The 12349-nt window shown below is 41.3% G+C and overlaps 1 protein-coding gene across 2 annotated transcripts; it reads left to right on the plus strand.

Moving 5' to 3' along the window:
• The first annotated feature begins 1201 nt into the window (after positions 1–1201).
• On the plus strand, positions 1202–12020 carry LOC111981956 (transcription initiation factor TFIID subunit 9). 2 transcript variants are annotated; one of them, XM_024013460.2, is made up of 7 exons: positions 1202–1509; positions 2315–2396; positions 3243–3379; positions 3480–3614; positions 3717–3798; positions 4002–4112; positions 11663–12020. In XM_024013460.2, exons 1-7 carry the CDS (start codon positions 1474–1476, stop codon positions 11815–11817), a joined length of 738 nt encoding a protein of 245 aa, XP_023869228.1. In that variant the 5' UTR covers positions 1202–1473; the 3' UTR covers positions 11818–12020. The 2 variants fall into 2 exon arrangements, with proteins under 2 accessions (XP_023869228.1, XP_070305527.1); XM_070449426.1 differs by lacking the exon at positions 11663–12020 and adding an exon at positions 9036–9165.
• Positions 12021–12349: the final 329 nt, after the last annotated feature.

Below are 12349 nucleotides of genomic sequence, written 5' to 3' on the forward strand. Positions count from 1 at the left end.
GTACTACTGAGTTTTGATGCAGAGTCTTTGACAGATGAAGTCAAGTTAGAATGTGTAAATTTTCCCATGAGAGCTTTTGTCCCGAACCCATTATGGTGTTTTAGGTGTCAAGCATATGGTCATGTGGCAGCAATGTGTGGGAGGGAGATTCCTAGATGTGAGAAGCGTGCAGGAGGACATGATACAAAGGAATGTGTAGTATCAGTGGAAAAGTTGCGTGTGTAAACTGTAGGGGTACCCATGGTGCTGGAGATCAGAGGTGTCCGGTGAGAGAAAGGCAGGCTGAGGTTGACATGATCAGAGTATTGCAGAAGGTGTTAAGGAAAGCTTTGACTATGTACAGACTCAGTGAGCATAGCCTTGCTATTGAGAAAAGCCGCCGTAGGCAGATCTGGCTCTCAAGAGAGACAGGCTATGTGCACACTGCCCACAAAATGAGGTGGAAACTGAGATGCATTTCCTAAACTAATGCCAAATGTACGACCATATTAGAGACACATATTTCCTTCAGATTACACAGAGCCACAAAGAATTCGAAAACAAACACGATTTTGATAAACTCCCATATCTACTGGGTGAAATACCACAGTGTGCCATCACAGCAGCAAGATTTGTGACCTGTTGCCACAAGAAAAGGGCAACCTGTGAAGATCAAACACCATTGTAAATACAACCCATATTTATGTTTATTTATTTTCCCTTTTGTACTTTAACCATTTGCACATCGTTACAACACGGTATATATACATAGTATGGCATTTGTAATGTCTTTATCCTTTTGGAACTTCTGTAAGTGTAATGTTTACTGTTAATTTTTATTGTTAATTTCACTTTTGTATATTATCTACTTCACTTGCTTTGGCAATGTTAACATATGTTTCCCATGCCAATAAAGCCCCTTGAATTGAATTGAGTAGTAGAGGAAGATGGGTCCAAAAAGGATCCCTGTGAGTAGGCCAAGGCCAATAGAAAGTGATAGGAATTACGTGTGATTCAATAAGAATATATATTTTTTACATTCATGGCCATGGTTGTCAACTGTACCTCAGGAAGGGAATGTAAATCACAGAGGATAGATATTGTGGTGGCAGCTGCAGAGAAGTACTTGGGTATACGAGATTTTACTGCAGAAGAGTTACAAGGTGTATTGAACATCCTCTCAGGCTGCTGGCCTGGTGTAGCATCAGATAGAGCCAAATTAGTGGAATAATGGAGAGGTTTTAATGGCTGTAGGGTAAATTGGTAGGGATTTTTTTTCTCGCAAAGTGTAATAAAATCATACTGCAGAATAGTAGGTTGATACAATAGGTGGCGTCTTGCACCCATAACATCTGTTTCTGGACCGGCATAATACAGAAGAAGAAGAATATTATTATTATTATTATTATTATTATTATTATTATTATTATTATCCCATCTTCAACCTAGATTTTAGTGCGGAAGTGGAGGCGCGGGAAAGGAACAAACGTGAAAATGGCTTCTCCGAAAACTGTTCCTAAAGATGCACAGGTAGGAGTAAACCACCTAGTTACAATTTGTGAAATGTCATAGTCTCAATCATTCACAGTAATGATGAGTGTTTAGGTAAATATCTATTGTGGCTTTGTCTGAAGTTTTTAAGTCGATTTTTGCAGGATTTTCAGCTCATTATCTCGCTAGCTAACGTTAGCTAGGTGGCTAACATTAGGTAAGTTAATGAATGTTAGCTAAGTTATGGTAGCTTGCGAGCTAGGTAGCTAGACAGTTATTTATCTTTTAGCTAGATAACGTTAGAACTAGAACATAAGGCTTTCTTTTTCAAACTGCATTTATGTAGGGTGCTGTTCAGAAATATAACTCCATGTCATTCTATTTGGATATATTTACATAATGCATCTACTTGACTATTGTATTGGGAAGAGTAACTAGCTATAGTAGCTAGTTAACGTTAGCCTGTTAGTTATCAGGACAAACTAACGTCAGCAGCTGACTTAATTTTTATTGTTGTAGCTAGCTATCTAGCTAGTGCATTGTATTTACCTTTATATCAACAAGGAAGTCATATTGAAACTAAAGTCTCTTTTACAAATGAGCCCAGCACAATACACAAACAAGCACATAAAACAGGTAAGTATAGATAAATATACACAATGCAACACATTAAGAACACATAAGAATAAAAAGTCAATTAAAACCAACACATACTTAAATATAAAAATCCTGTCAGCTGTCGGAATTGCCCTAGGGACTTCAAAGCTAATGTCTGGATTGACGAGTTGATGACACAGTATACTGCTTTTCTAGCTTCTTATCCTCTAATTCTTCCATTGCAAAGGTTATGATTCAAATCCTCAAAGACATGGGGATAACAGAGTATGAGCCCAGAGTGATTAATCAAATGCTGGAGTTTACCTACAGTAAGTATACATTCAACTCTCCTTTGTTAGTTATGCTCTGTGTGTAATATTGCATATTAGCAGCTAACGTACAAGACAAACGTTAATGTACCAAAACAATAGTGCTGATGGATTAGTGCTTTTTGTGGTCGTTTCGGTGTCAATATTTTTACACACTAAATGTATTATGTGGGTTGAATGCTGTAATGACACAGAATAAAACAATTAATAAAAGCCTCATGATGGTAGTAATTGCCCATTACTGCTTATCACTTATTAACCATCATTTATTCACATTAGTTTACTTTAAAAAAATATTTCAGTTGTGTATTTAATGTGTTTTAGGCCTATTTGATTACTTTATTATTTCATATCTCTATAGAGCTGCTGTCTGACGAAATCACTATTTTAGTAGTTTTTGAAAGTAAGTAAATAAGGCATATTTTTATGACTGCTGGATACCAACTATTATTCTTATATAATGTTTTTTTCAGGTAGAGAAGATGCTTCACAAGCAAGTGCTCTATCCATCTCGATCGCTCGTTTTTCTGTCTCCTCTCTCCGTCTCAGACAAGTAGGCGCGCAATGGATTATGGTCATTGTAGTTCATTACCACGATTTCTGGGCTAAAATATTTATAATATTGTCCTGTTGGAAATTACAACTGTACTACATCGCACAGATCGGACTTGACCTGATTCATCTCTAGAAAAACTGCACGTTGCGCTCACAAATTCTTTTTAAGAACGAAATGGAATTTAAATAATTGAACAGACGTCGGTCAATACATTTTTAAAACCCCAAAATAACCAAAATGTTGGTTGATCACTGAGCACTACAAGAAAATAAAGTAATTTGATTTTACAGGATATGTGACAACCATTATCGAGGATGCCAAAATCTATGCAACACATGCCAAGAAGAACAATGTGGATGCTGACGACATAAGACTGGCGATCCAGAGTCGCATGGACCAGTCCTTCACCTCCCCACCACCACGAGATGTAAGATTGAGTATCAGTGCCAAGACCGACATCATTATTTGCCTATTCAGGTGTTCATAAATGATCAAGACTAACTCCTGACTATGTTGACTTTGTGTAGTTCCTGCTGGAGGTAGCTAGGCAGAAGAACCAGACCCCTCTGCCTTTGATTAAGCCATACACTGGGCCCCGCCTGCCCCCAGACCGTTACTGTCTGACTGCTCCTAACTACAGGCTCAAATCCATACAGAGAAAGGTAACCTCATGATCTGCTCTGCACTCGCAATTCATCTTTATTGTGTTCTATTCCATTCTGTTCTATTTTGTGAATCTTTCTGATTGTTCCTCTCCTGTGCAGATGTCCTCATCCGCGGGGAGAATAACAGTGCCTCGTCTCAGTGTAGGAGCTGTATCCAGCAGGTCCAGCACACCTACCTTTGGTGAGGGACCCTTTAGTGCATGAACTTTTCAGTAATATCTCTTCATTGTGTTACATATTTTTCTAACACATTGTCCCAAGCACGTACATTTGACATTGGGATTTGGGTTGGCCTTTTGGTGTGCAGCCCTGTTGCTACCATATCTGATGTATTTTCTGTTTCATTACAAAAACATTGACTCCTTTCTTCTTGCATGTTTCCAGGCACTCCCTCAGTTCAGTCAGTCACTACCAAAGTGGGGACGCCAATGTCTCTGTCGGGGCAACGCTTCACCGTTCAGATCCCATCCTCACAGACTGCAGCCTCCAAGTCCTGTAAGAGACTATTCTTCATTTCACACTGCTAACTTGTTTCAGACGGCTGGTGAATGAGTCTACTGTAGTCCTATTAAGTTTATACTATGTACACTGAACAAAAATATCAGTGCAACAATTTATGATTTTACTGAGTTAGTTTATATAAGGAAATCGGTTAATTGAAATAAAATCATTAGGCCCAAATCTATGGATTTCACAATACTGAGAATACAGATAACTTAAGTAGGGGCGTGGATCAGAAAACCAGTCAGTATCTGGTGTGACCACCATTTGCCTCATGCAGTGTGACACATCTCCTTCGCATAGAGTTGATTAGGCTGATTGTGGCCTGTGGAATTTTGGCCCACTTCTCTTTAATGGCTATGCAAGTTTGTGGATATTGGCGCGAACTGGAACATGCTGTCGATCCAGAGCATCCCAAACATGCTCAATGGATACATGTCTGGTGAGTATACAGGCCATGGAAGAACTGTGATATTTTCAGCTTCTAGGAATTGTGTACAGGTCATGCTGAAACATGAGGTGATGGCGTCGGATGAATGGCACGACAATGGGCCTCAGGATCTCGTCACAGTATGTCTGTGCATTCAAATTTCCATTGATAAAATGCAACGGTGTTCATTGTCCGTAGCTTATGCCTGGCCACACCATAACCCCACTGGCACCCTGTTCACAACGTTGACATCAGCAAACCGCTCGCTCACATGGCGTCATACACTCTGTCTGCCATCTGCCCGGTACATGTGAAACCGGGATTCATCCATGAAGAGTACACTTTTCCAGCGTACCAGTGGCCATTGAAGGTGAGCATTTGCCCACTGAAGTTGGTTATGATGCCAAAGTGCAGTCAGGTCAAGACCCTAGTGAGGACACAGATCACGCAAGTGAGCTTCCCTGAGACGGTTTCTGACAGTTTGTGCTGACATTTTTCAGTTGTGCAAACCCACAATTTCATCAACTGTCCGGGTGGCTGGTCTCAGACGATCCCGCAGGTGAAGAAGCCGGATGTGGAGGTCCTGGGCTGGCTTGGTTACGTGTGGTCTGCGGTTGTGACATTGGTTGGACGTACTGCCAAATTCTCTAAAACTATGTTGGAGGTGGCTTATTGTAGAGAAATGAACATTAAATTCTCTGGCAACAGCTCTGGTGGATATTCCTGCAGTCAGCATGCCAATTGCACGCTCCCTCAACTTGAGACATCTGTGGCATTGTTGTGACACCGCTGCACATTTTAGTGGCCTTTTATTTTCCCCAGCACAAGGTGCACCTGTGTAATGATCATGCTGTTTAATCGGCTTCTTGATATGCCACACCTGTCAAGTGGATTATCTTGGCAAAGGAGAAATGCTCACTAACAGGGATTTTAACAAATTTGTGCACCAAATGTGCGTATGGGAAATTTCTGGGATCTATTATTTGAGCTCATTAAACATGGGACTAACACTTTTTAAATGTTGCATTTTACATGTTTGTTCAGTGTATTTACAGTGCCTAAAGAAAGTATCCACACCCCTAAGACTTTTTCCACATGTTGTTACAGCCTGGAATTAGAGATAGTGTCACTGGCCCACACACAATACACCATAATGTCCAAATGGAATTATGTGTTTAGACATTTTTACAAATTGATTAAAAATGAAAAGCTGAAATGTCAATAAGTATTCAACCCCATTGTTATGGCAAGCCTGAAGTTCAGGAGTGCAAATTTGCTTAAGTTGCATGGACTGATTTTTGAATGACTACCTCATCGCTTTACCCCACACATACAATTATCTGTAAGGTCCTTCAGTCGAACAGTGAATTTCAAACACCGATTCAACCACAAAGACCAGGGAGATTTTCCAATGCCTTCCAAAGAAGGGCACCTATTGGTCGATTGGTTAACAATTTTAAAAAGCAGACATTGAATATCCCTTTTGACCAAAGTTATTAATTACACTTTGGATGGTGTATCAATACACCCAGTCACAACAAAGATACAGTTGTCCTTCCTAACTCTGTTGCCGAAGAGGGAGGAAACCGTTCAGGGATTTCACTGTGAGGCCAATGGTGACTTTAAAACAGTTAGAGGGTTTAATGGCTGTGACAGGAGAACTGATGATGGATCGACATTGTAGTTACTCCACAATACTAACGTAAATGACAGAGTRAAAATAAGGAAGCCTGTACAGAATAAAAATATTACACAACTTGCATCCTGTTTGCAATAAGGCACTAAAGTAAAACTGCAAAAAAAGTGGCAAAGATTTGTCTTTTGCAAAGACTAGGTAGTTTTTTTTTTTTTGTATAAAAAGAAACTGAGAACCTGGTTGTCTGCTTTCCAACAGACACTGGGAGACATTCACCTTTCAGCAGGACAGTAACCTAAAACACAAGGCCAAATCTACGCTGGAGTTGCTTACCAAGATGACATTGAATGTTCATGAGTTGCCCAGTTAGTTTTGATTGAAATTGGCTTGAAAATCTCTGGCAAGACTGGCTGACCAACAACCGACTTCACAGAGATTAATAAAAAAATATGATTTGCAAATATTGTACAATCCAGGTGTGCAAAGTTCAAACTTTATTTTTCACATGTGTCGAATACAACAAGTGTAGCCTTACCATGAAATGCTTACTTAGAAGTCCTATATTTACCAAATAAATTATAAAAAGTAACACAGCAATAACGAGGCTATATACAGGGGTACCGGTACCGAGTCAGTGTGTGGGGGTACAGGTTAGTTGAGGTAATTTGTACATGTAGGTAGGCGTGAAGTGACTATGCATAGATGGTAAACAGCGAGTAGTAGCAGTGTACAAAACAAATGGGGGGGTCAATGTAATAGTCCGGTGGCCATTGAATTAATTGTTCAGCAGTCTTATGGCTTGGGGGTAGAAGCTGTTGAGGAGCCTTTTGGTCTTAGATTTGGTGCTCTGAAACCGCTTGCTGTGCGTTAGCAGAGAGAAGAGTCTATGACTGGATGGGCGTTCCTCTGACACCGCCTATTTACATAAGTCCTGGATTGCAGGAAGCTTAGCCCCAATGATGTACTGGGCTGTACGCACTACCCTTTGTAGCTCCTTACGGTCAGATGTTGAACAGTTGCCATACCAGGCGGTGATGCAACCGGTCAGGATGCTCTTGATGGTGCAGCTGTAGAACCTTTTGAGGAGATGGGGACCCATGCAAAAAAAAAAATCTGTCTCCTGAGGAGGAATGGGTTTTGTTGTGCCCTCTTCACGACTGTCTTGGTGTGTTTGGACCATGTTAGATCGTTGGTGATGTGGACAACAGGGAACTTGAACCTCTCCACTACATCCCTGTTGATGTTAATGGGGGCCTGTTTGGCCCACCTTTTCCTGTAGTCCACGATCAGCTCCTTTGTCTTGCTCACATTGAGGGAGAAGTTGTTGTTCTCTGACTTCCTCCCTATAGGCCATCTCATTGTTGTTGGTGATCAGGCCTACCACTGTCGTCAGCTAACTTAATGATGGTTTTAGAGTCGTGTTTGACCACGCAGTCGTGGGTAAACAGGGAGTACAGGAGGGGACAAAGTACACACCCCTGAGGGGCCCCAGTGTTGAGGATCAGGGTGGCAGACGTGTTGTTGCCTTGCCTTACCACCTGGGGGTGGCCCGTGTTTAGTCCCAGGGTCCTTAGCTTAGTGATGAGCTTCGTGGGCACTATAGTGTTGAACGCTTAGCTGTAGTCACTGAACAGCATTCTCACATAGGTGTTCCTTTTGTCCAGGTGGGAAAAGGCAGTTTGGAGTGTGATTGAGATTGCATCATCTGTGGATGTGTTGGGGCGGTATGCGAATTGGAGTGGGTCTAGGGTATCCGGGATGATGCTGTTGTGAGCCATGACCAGCCTTTCAAAGCACTTCATGGTTACCGACGTGAGTGCCAGGTGGCAGTAATAATTTAGGCAGGTTTCCTTCGCTTCCTTGRGCACAGGGACTATTGTGGTCGTCTTGAAACATGTAGGTATTACAGACTTAGTCAGGGAGAGGTTGAAAATGTCAGTGAAGACACTTGCCAGTTGGTCTGCACATGCTTTGAGTATACGTCCTGGTAATCCATCTGGCCCCGCGGCTTTGTGAATGTTGACCTGTTTAAAGGTCTTTCTCACATCGGCTACTGAGAACGTTGTCACACAGTTATCCAGAACAGATGGTGCTCTCGTGCATGCTTCATTGTTGCTTGCCTCGAGCATAAAAGGCATTTAGCTCGTCTGGTAGGCTCGTATCTGGGTTTTATTTTGTAGTCCGTAATAGTTTTCAAGCCCTGCCACATCCGACGAGCGTCAAAGCCGGTGTAGTAGGATTTAATCTTAATCCTGTAGTTCTAGAACGACTCAAAGCTGTAATCGCTACTAAATGGGATTCTAACATCTATTGACTCAGGGGTGTGAATACTTATGTAAATTAGATATTTCTGTATTTCATTTTCATTACATTTGCTAAAATTTCGAAACATGTTTTGACTTTTTCATGATGGGGTATAGTGTGTAGATGGGTTACTAATCATCTATTTAATCCATTTTGAATTTGGGCTGTAACTAGGGTTGCACATTTTGGGGAATATTCAGAGGTGGAAACTTTCCATGGGAATTAATATTAATACCATTTAAATGTAGATGGTTTTTTCCATTGGATATATTTACCATATCATATGGAGACAGAAACATAGACCTTTTACATTATCATAAGTAAACATAATTACAAATGATTAAATCCTTCCAATAGAAAAAACAACAACAATTTAGTTAAAAATGTCACTTTAATTAAATGAGTTGACTCTTCACATGGGATGATTTCACTGAACAACAAAAGAAAGGGAATATTGAATGATCCATCGCATCTCCCAAAAATGTTTTCAACATACATCTGTAAAATGATAGTCTAGAAACTAAAGCTTTGGTTGTCTTCCCCTCAGGCTTCCATGTCTTCTCCCTGGATGACCTCAATGTCCAACTCTTGAACATCAGACTCTGAGGCCTCATCTTCACTGTCACCTTCCAACCTTGTTGAGGATGGCTCGTTGTCAGGCTCAAAAAGCCTAAAATTTGCCCGGATGGCCACMAATTTTTCAACCTTGGTCATCCTGTTGCGTGCTTTGGTGTGTGTGTTCCCAAACAAGGACCAGTTGCGCTCTGAGGCAGCTGATGTTGGTGAGATTTGGAGGATGATGGAGGCAACAGGGAAATAGCCTCAGATCCACAAAGTCTCTTCCACCAGGTGGCTGATGAGATATGTTGCCACGACTGCCATATTGCATTTCCATTCCAAAGCCCTTGCTTGGAAGTGTACTTCGCAGACTGCCAAGAACCTTGCCCTGATCCAAGCCATGGTGGCGAGACACGGTAGAGATGATACCACAGGCCTCGTTGATCTCTGCACCAGACAGGATGCTCTTGCCAGCATACTTGGGGGTCCAACATGTATGTTGCGGCGTGTATGGGCTTCAGGCAGAAGTCTTCACGCTTTTTGATGCATTTCAGAACTGTAGTTTCCTCTGCTTGGAGCAACAGTGAAGTGGGCAGGGCAGTATGGATTTCTTCTCTTACATCTGCAAGCAGAGTCTGAACATCAGACAGGATGGCATTGTCTCCCTCAATCCGTGCAATGGCTACTGCTATAGGTTTCAGGAGTTTCAGGCTGGTTACCACTCTCTCCCAAAATACATAATCCAGGAGGATCCTCTTGATGTGGCTGTCCATATCGGCAGACTGCGATATGGACATTTCTTGGAGAGACTCCTTCCCCTCCAGGAGACTGTCAAACAWSACAACACCAACCCCACGGGTGTTGCTGGGCAGCTACAGTGTGGCGCTTTTATTCTTCTTACTTTGCTTGGTGAGGTAGATTGCTGCTATAACTTGATGACCCTTCACATACCTAACCATTTCCTTGGCTCTCTTGTAGAGTGTATCTATTGTTTTCAGTGCCATGATGTCCTTGAGGAGCAGATTCAATGCATGAGCAGCACAGCCAATGGGTGTGATGTGAGGGTAGGACTCCTCCACTTTAGACCAAGCAGCCTTCATGTTCGCAGCATTGTCTGTCACCAGTGCAAATACCTTCTGTGGTCCAAGATCATTGATGACTGCCTTCAGCTCATCTGCAATGTAGAGACCGGTGTGTCTGTTGTCCCTTGTGTCTGTGCTCTTGTAGAATACTGGTTGAGGGGTGGAGATTATGTAGTTAATTATTCCTTGCCCACGACCATTCGACCACCCATCAGAGATGATTACAATACAGTCGGTTTTCTCTATGATTTGTTGGACCTTCACTTGAACTCTGCATCCAGAAAATGAGTAGATAAAGCATGTCTGGTTGGAGGGGTGTATGCTGGGGGAAGAACGTTCAGAAATCTCTTCCAATACACATTGCCTGTGAGCATCAGAGGTGAACCAGTTGCATACACAGCTTGAGCAAGACATTCATCACCATTTCTCTGACTACGTTCCTCCATTGAGTTAAAAACTTCTGATTCCAGGAGGACCATGAGCTGTTGTTATCGATACGGTGTCTGATTTATAATTTTCACCTCGAATAGAAGTAGAGTAACTTTTGTCAGAGGTTGCTTGTTGTGGGCGCTGAGGGAACTTTATGCACTTGGCCAGATGATTCTGCATCTTTGTTGCATTCTTTACATATGATTTGGCACAGTATTTGCAAATGTACAAGCTTTTCCTTCTACATTAGCTGCAGTGAAATGTCTCCACACATCAGATAGTGCCCGTGGCATTTTCCTGTAAAGATTAGAAAAAAATGAGTAAAAATCCCCAAATACAATTCCATGTACAAGTAAATAGTTAAGCAGTTAAACAACTCCTTTTGTAAGATAAATGTTTTAAAATGAAACATGTATTGAAACAGGTGAATTAACACTCCTCACTTAGCAGGCTCAAGCAAGCTAAAACCCACATGTTAGCAAAAACTAACTAGCAGAAATTGTTAACAAGTTAGAAATGATTTAAACACACTTTGCTGTAGGGTACTAATTTACTAGTTAACAAATAATGTATGTCATATAAAATATATTCATCCCACCCAGTATTGTAATCAACTTACCAGAAAGCATGTAGTCCTTGGCTCAGACAGTGTAGTAGTGTGGGCTCGATAGCATCTCATTAGTGTGCAAGATCTTSAGAATCAGCTGTACATGTGATGGAAGAATGCACTGTGCATGCGAGGGTTGCAATTCCATTGAATTGGGGATAGTTTAACCAAAATATGCCACAAGACCTAGAATTTCCATGTGAATCCCACAAAAAAGGTTCACTGTTATAAGCTAACTTTTTAGGATGAATTGAAGCAAAATTCCCCAAATTCCCGGGCTTAACTTCACATGGAAAATTCCCGGAAAGTTTCCGACCCTTGGAATACTTCAATGGGTATGAATACTTTCTGAATGCACTGTACATCATTAGAGTAATTCAGGTCTCTGAAGCTTCAATTAAGTCGTTTGTGGGGATTGTCTTAGCATTTATTCAGTGAATAAAATGTGAATTCAAAATGTTAATAATAAATCATGATTTTTGTCTTGTTTTCCGACAGCCACACCATCCACCCCAACGGTTCAAAACGTCCTAATCAATCCCTCCCTGATCGGCTCTAAGAACATCCTCATCACCACCAACATGGTGTCACAGAACTTGGCCAGTGAATCGCTGAAAAGGAAGCACGAAGACGATGACTATGATGCATTATGACCTCATGGATAAGTAGATAAAGCAGGGAGGAGTCGGCTAGATGAAAGCAAGCGTGTGCTGTAAATATTGTATTAGGTAGTTTTGAGGTTAGCCAGCCAGTTTACAATTCTCCCATCACATTGTGTAAAATGAGTAACTGTTATACCTGTTTGCCACAAATTTTTGTACATACAAATAAAAAAGATATTTGTGACGAGAAGAAATGTGTCATTTAGCAGACACTCTTATAAAGAGCGACTTATAGGAGCAATTGGGGTTAAGTGCCTTGCTGAAAAGGGCACATTGACAGATTTGTTTCACTTAGTCTGCTCAGGGATTTAAACCAGCAACCTTTCAGTTATTGACCCAACACTCTTAACTGCTAGGCTATCTGCCACCTCCAATAGCAAGTCTAGTCCATTATAACTTATAATGGGACTTAAAATGAAGAAAGCAAGAAGTGAGTGAATACAACAGGAGTTTTCCAGTTGTTTGGGCATAGTTTAGATGTATTCCAGTTAGTAGCCAATAGAGGGAGACTTCAGTCTATTGG

Source organism: Salvelinus sp. IW2-2015, linkage group LG20 (assembly GCF_002910315.2).
Source record: "Salvelinus sp. IW2-2015 linkage group LG20, ASM291031v2, whole genome shotgun sequence".
Taxonomy (NCBI): domain Eukaryota; kingdom Metazoa; phylum Chordata; class Actinopteri; order Salmoniformes; family Salmonidae; genus Salvelinus; species Salvelinus sp. IW2-2015.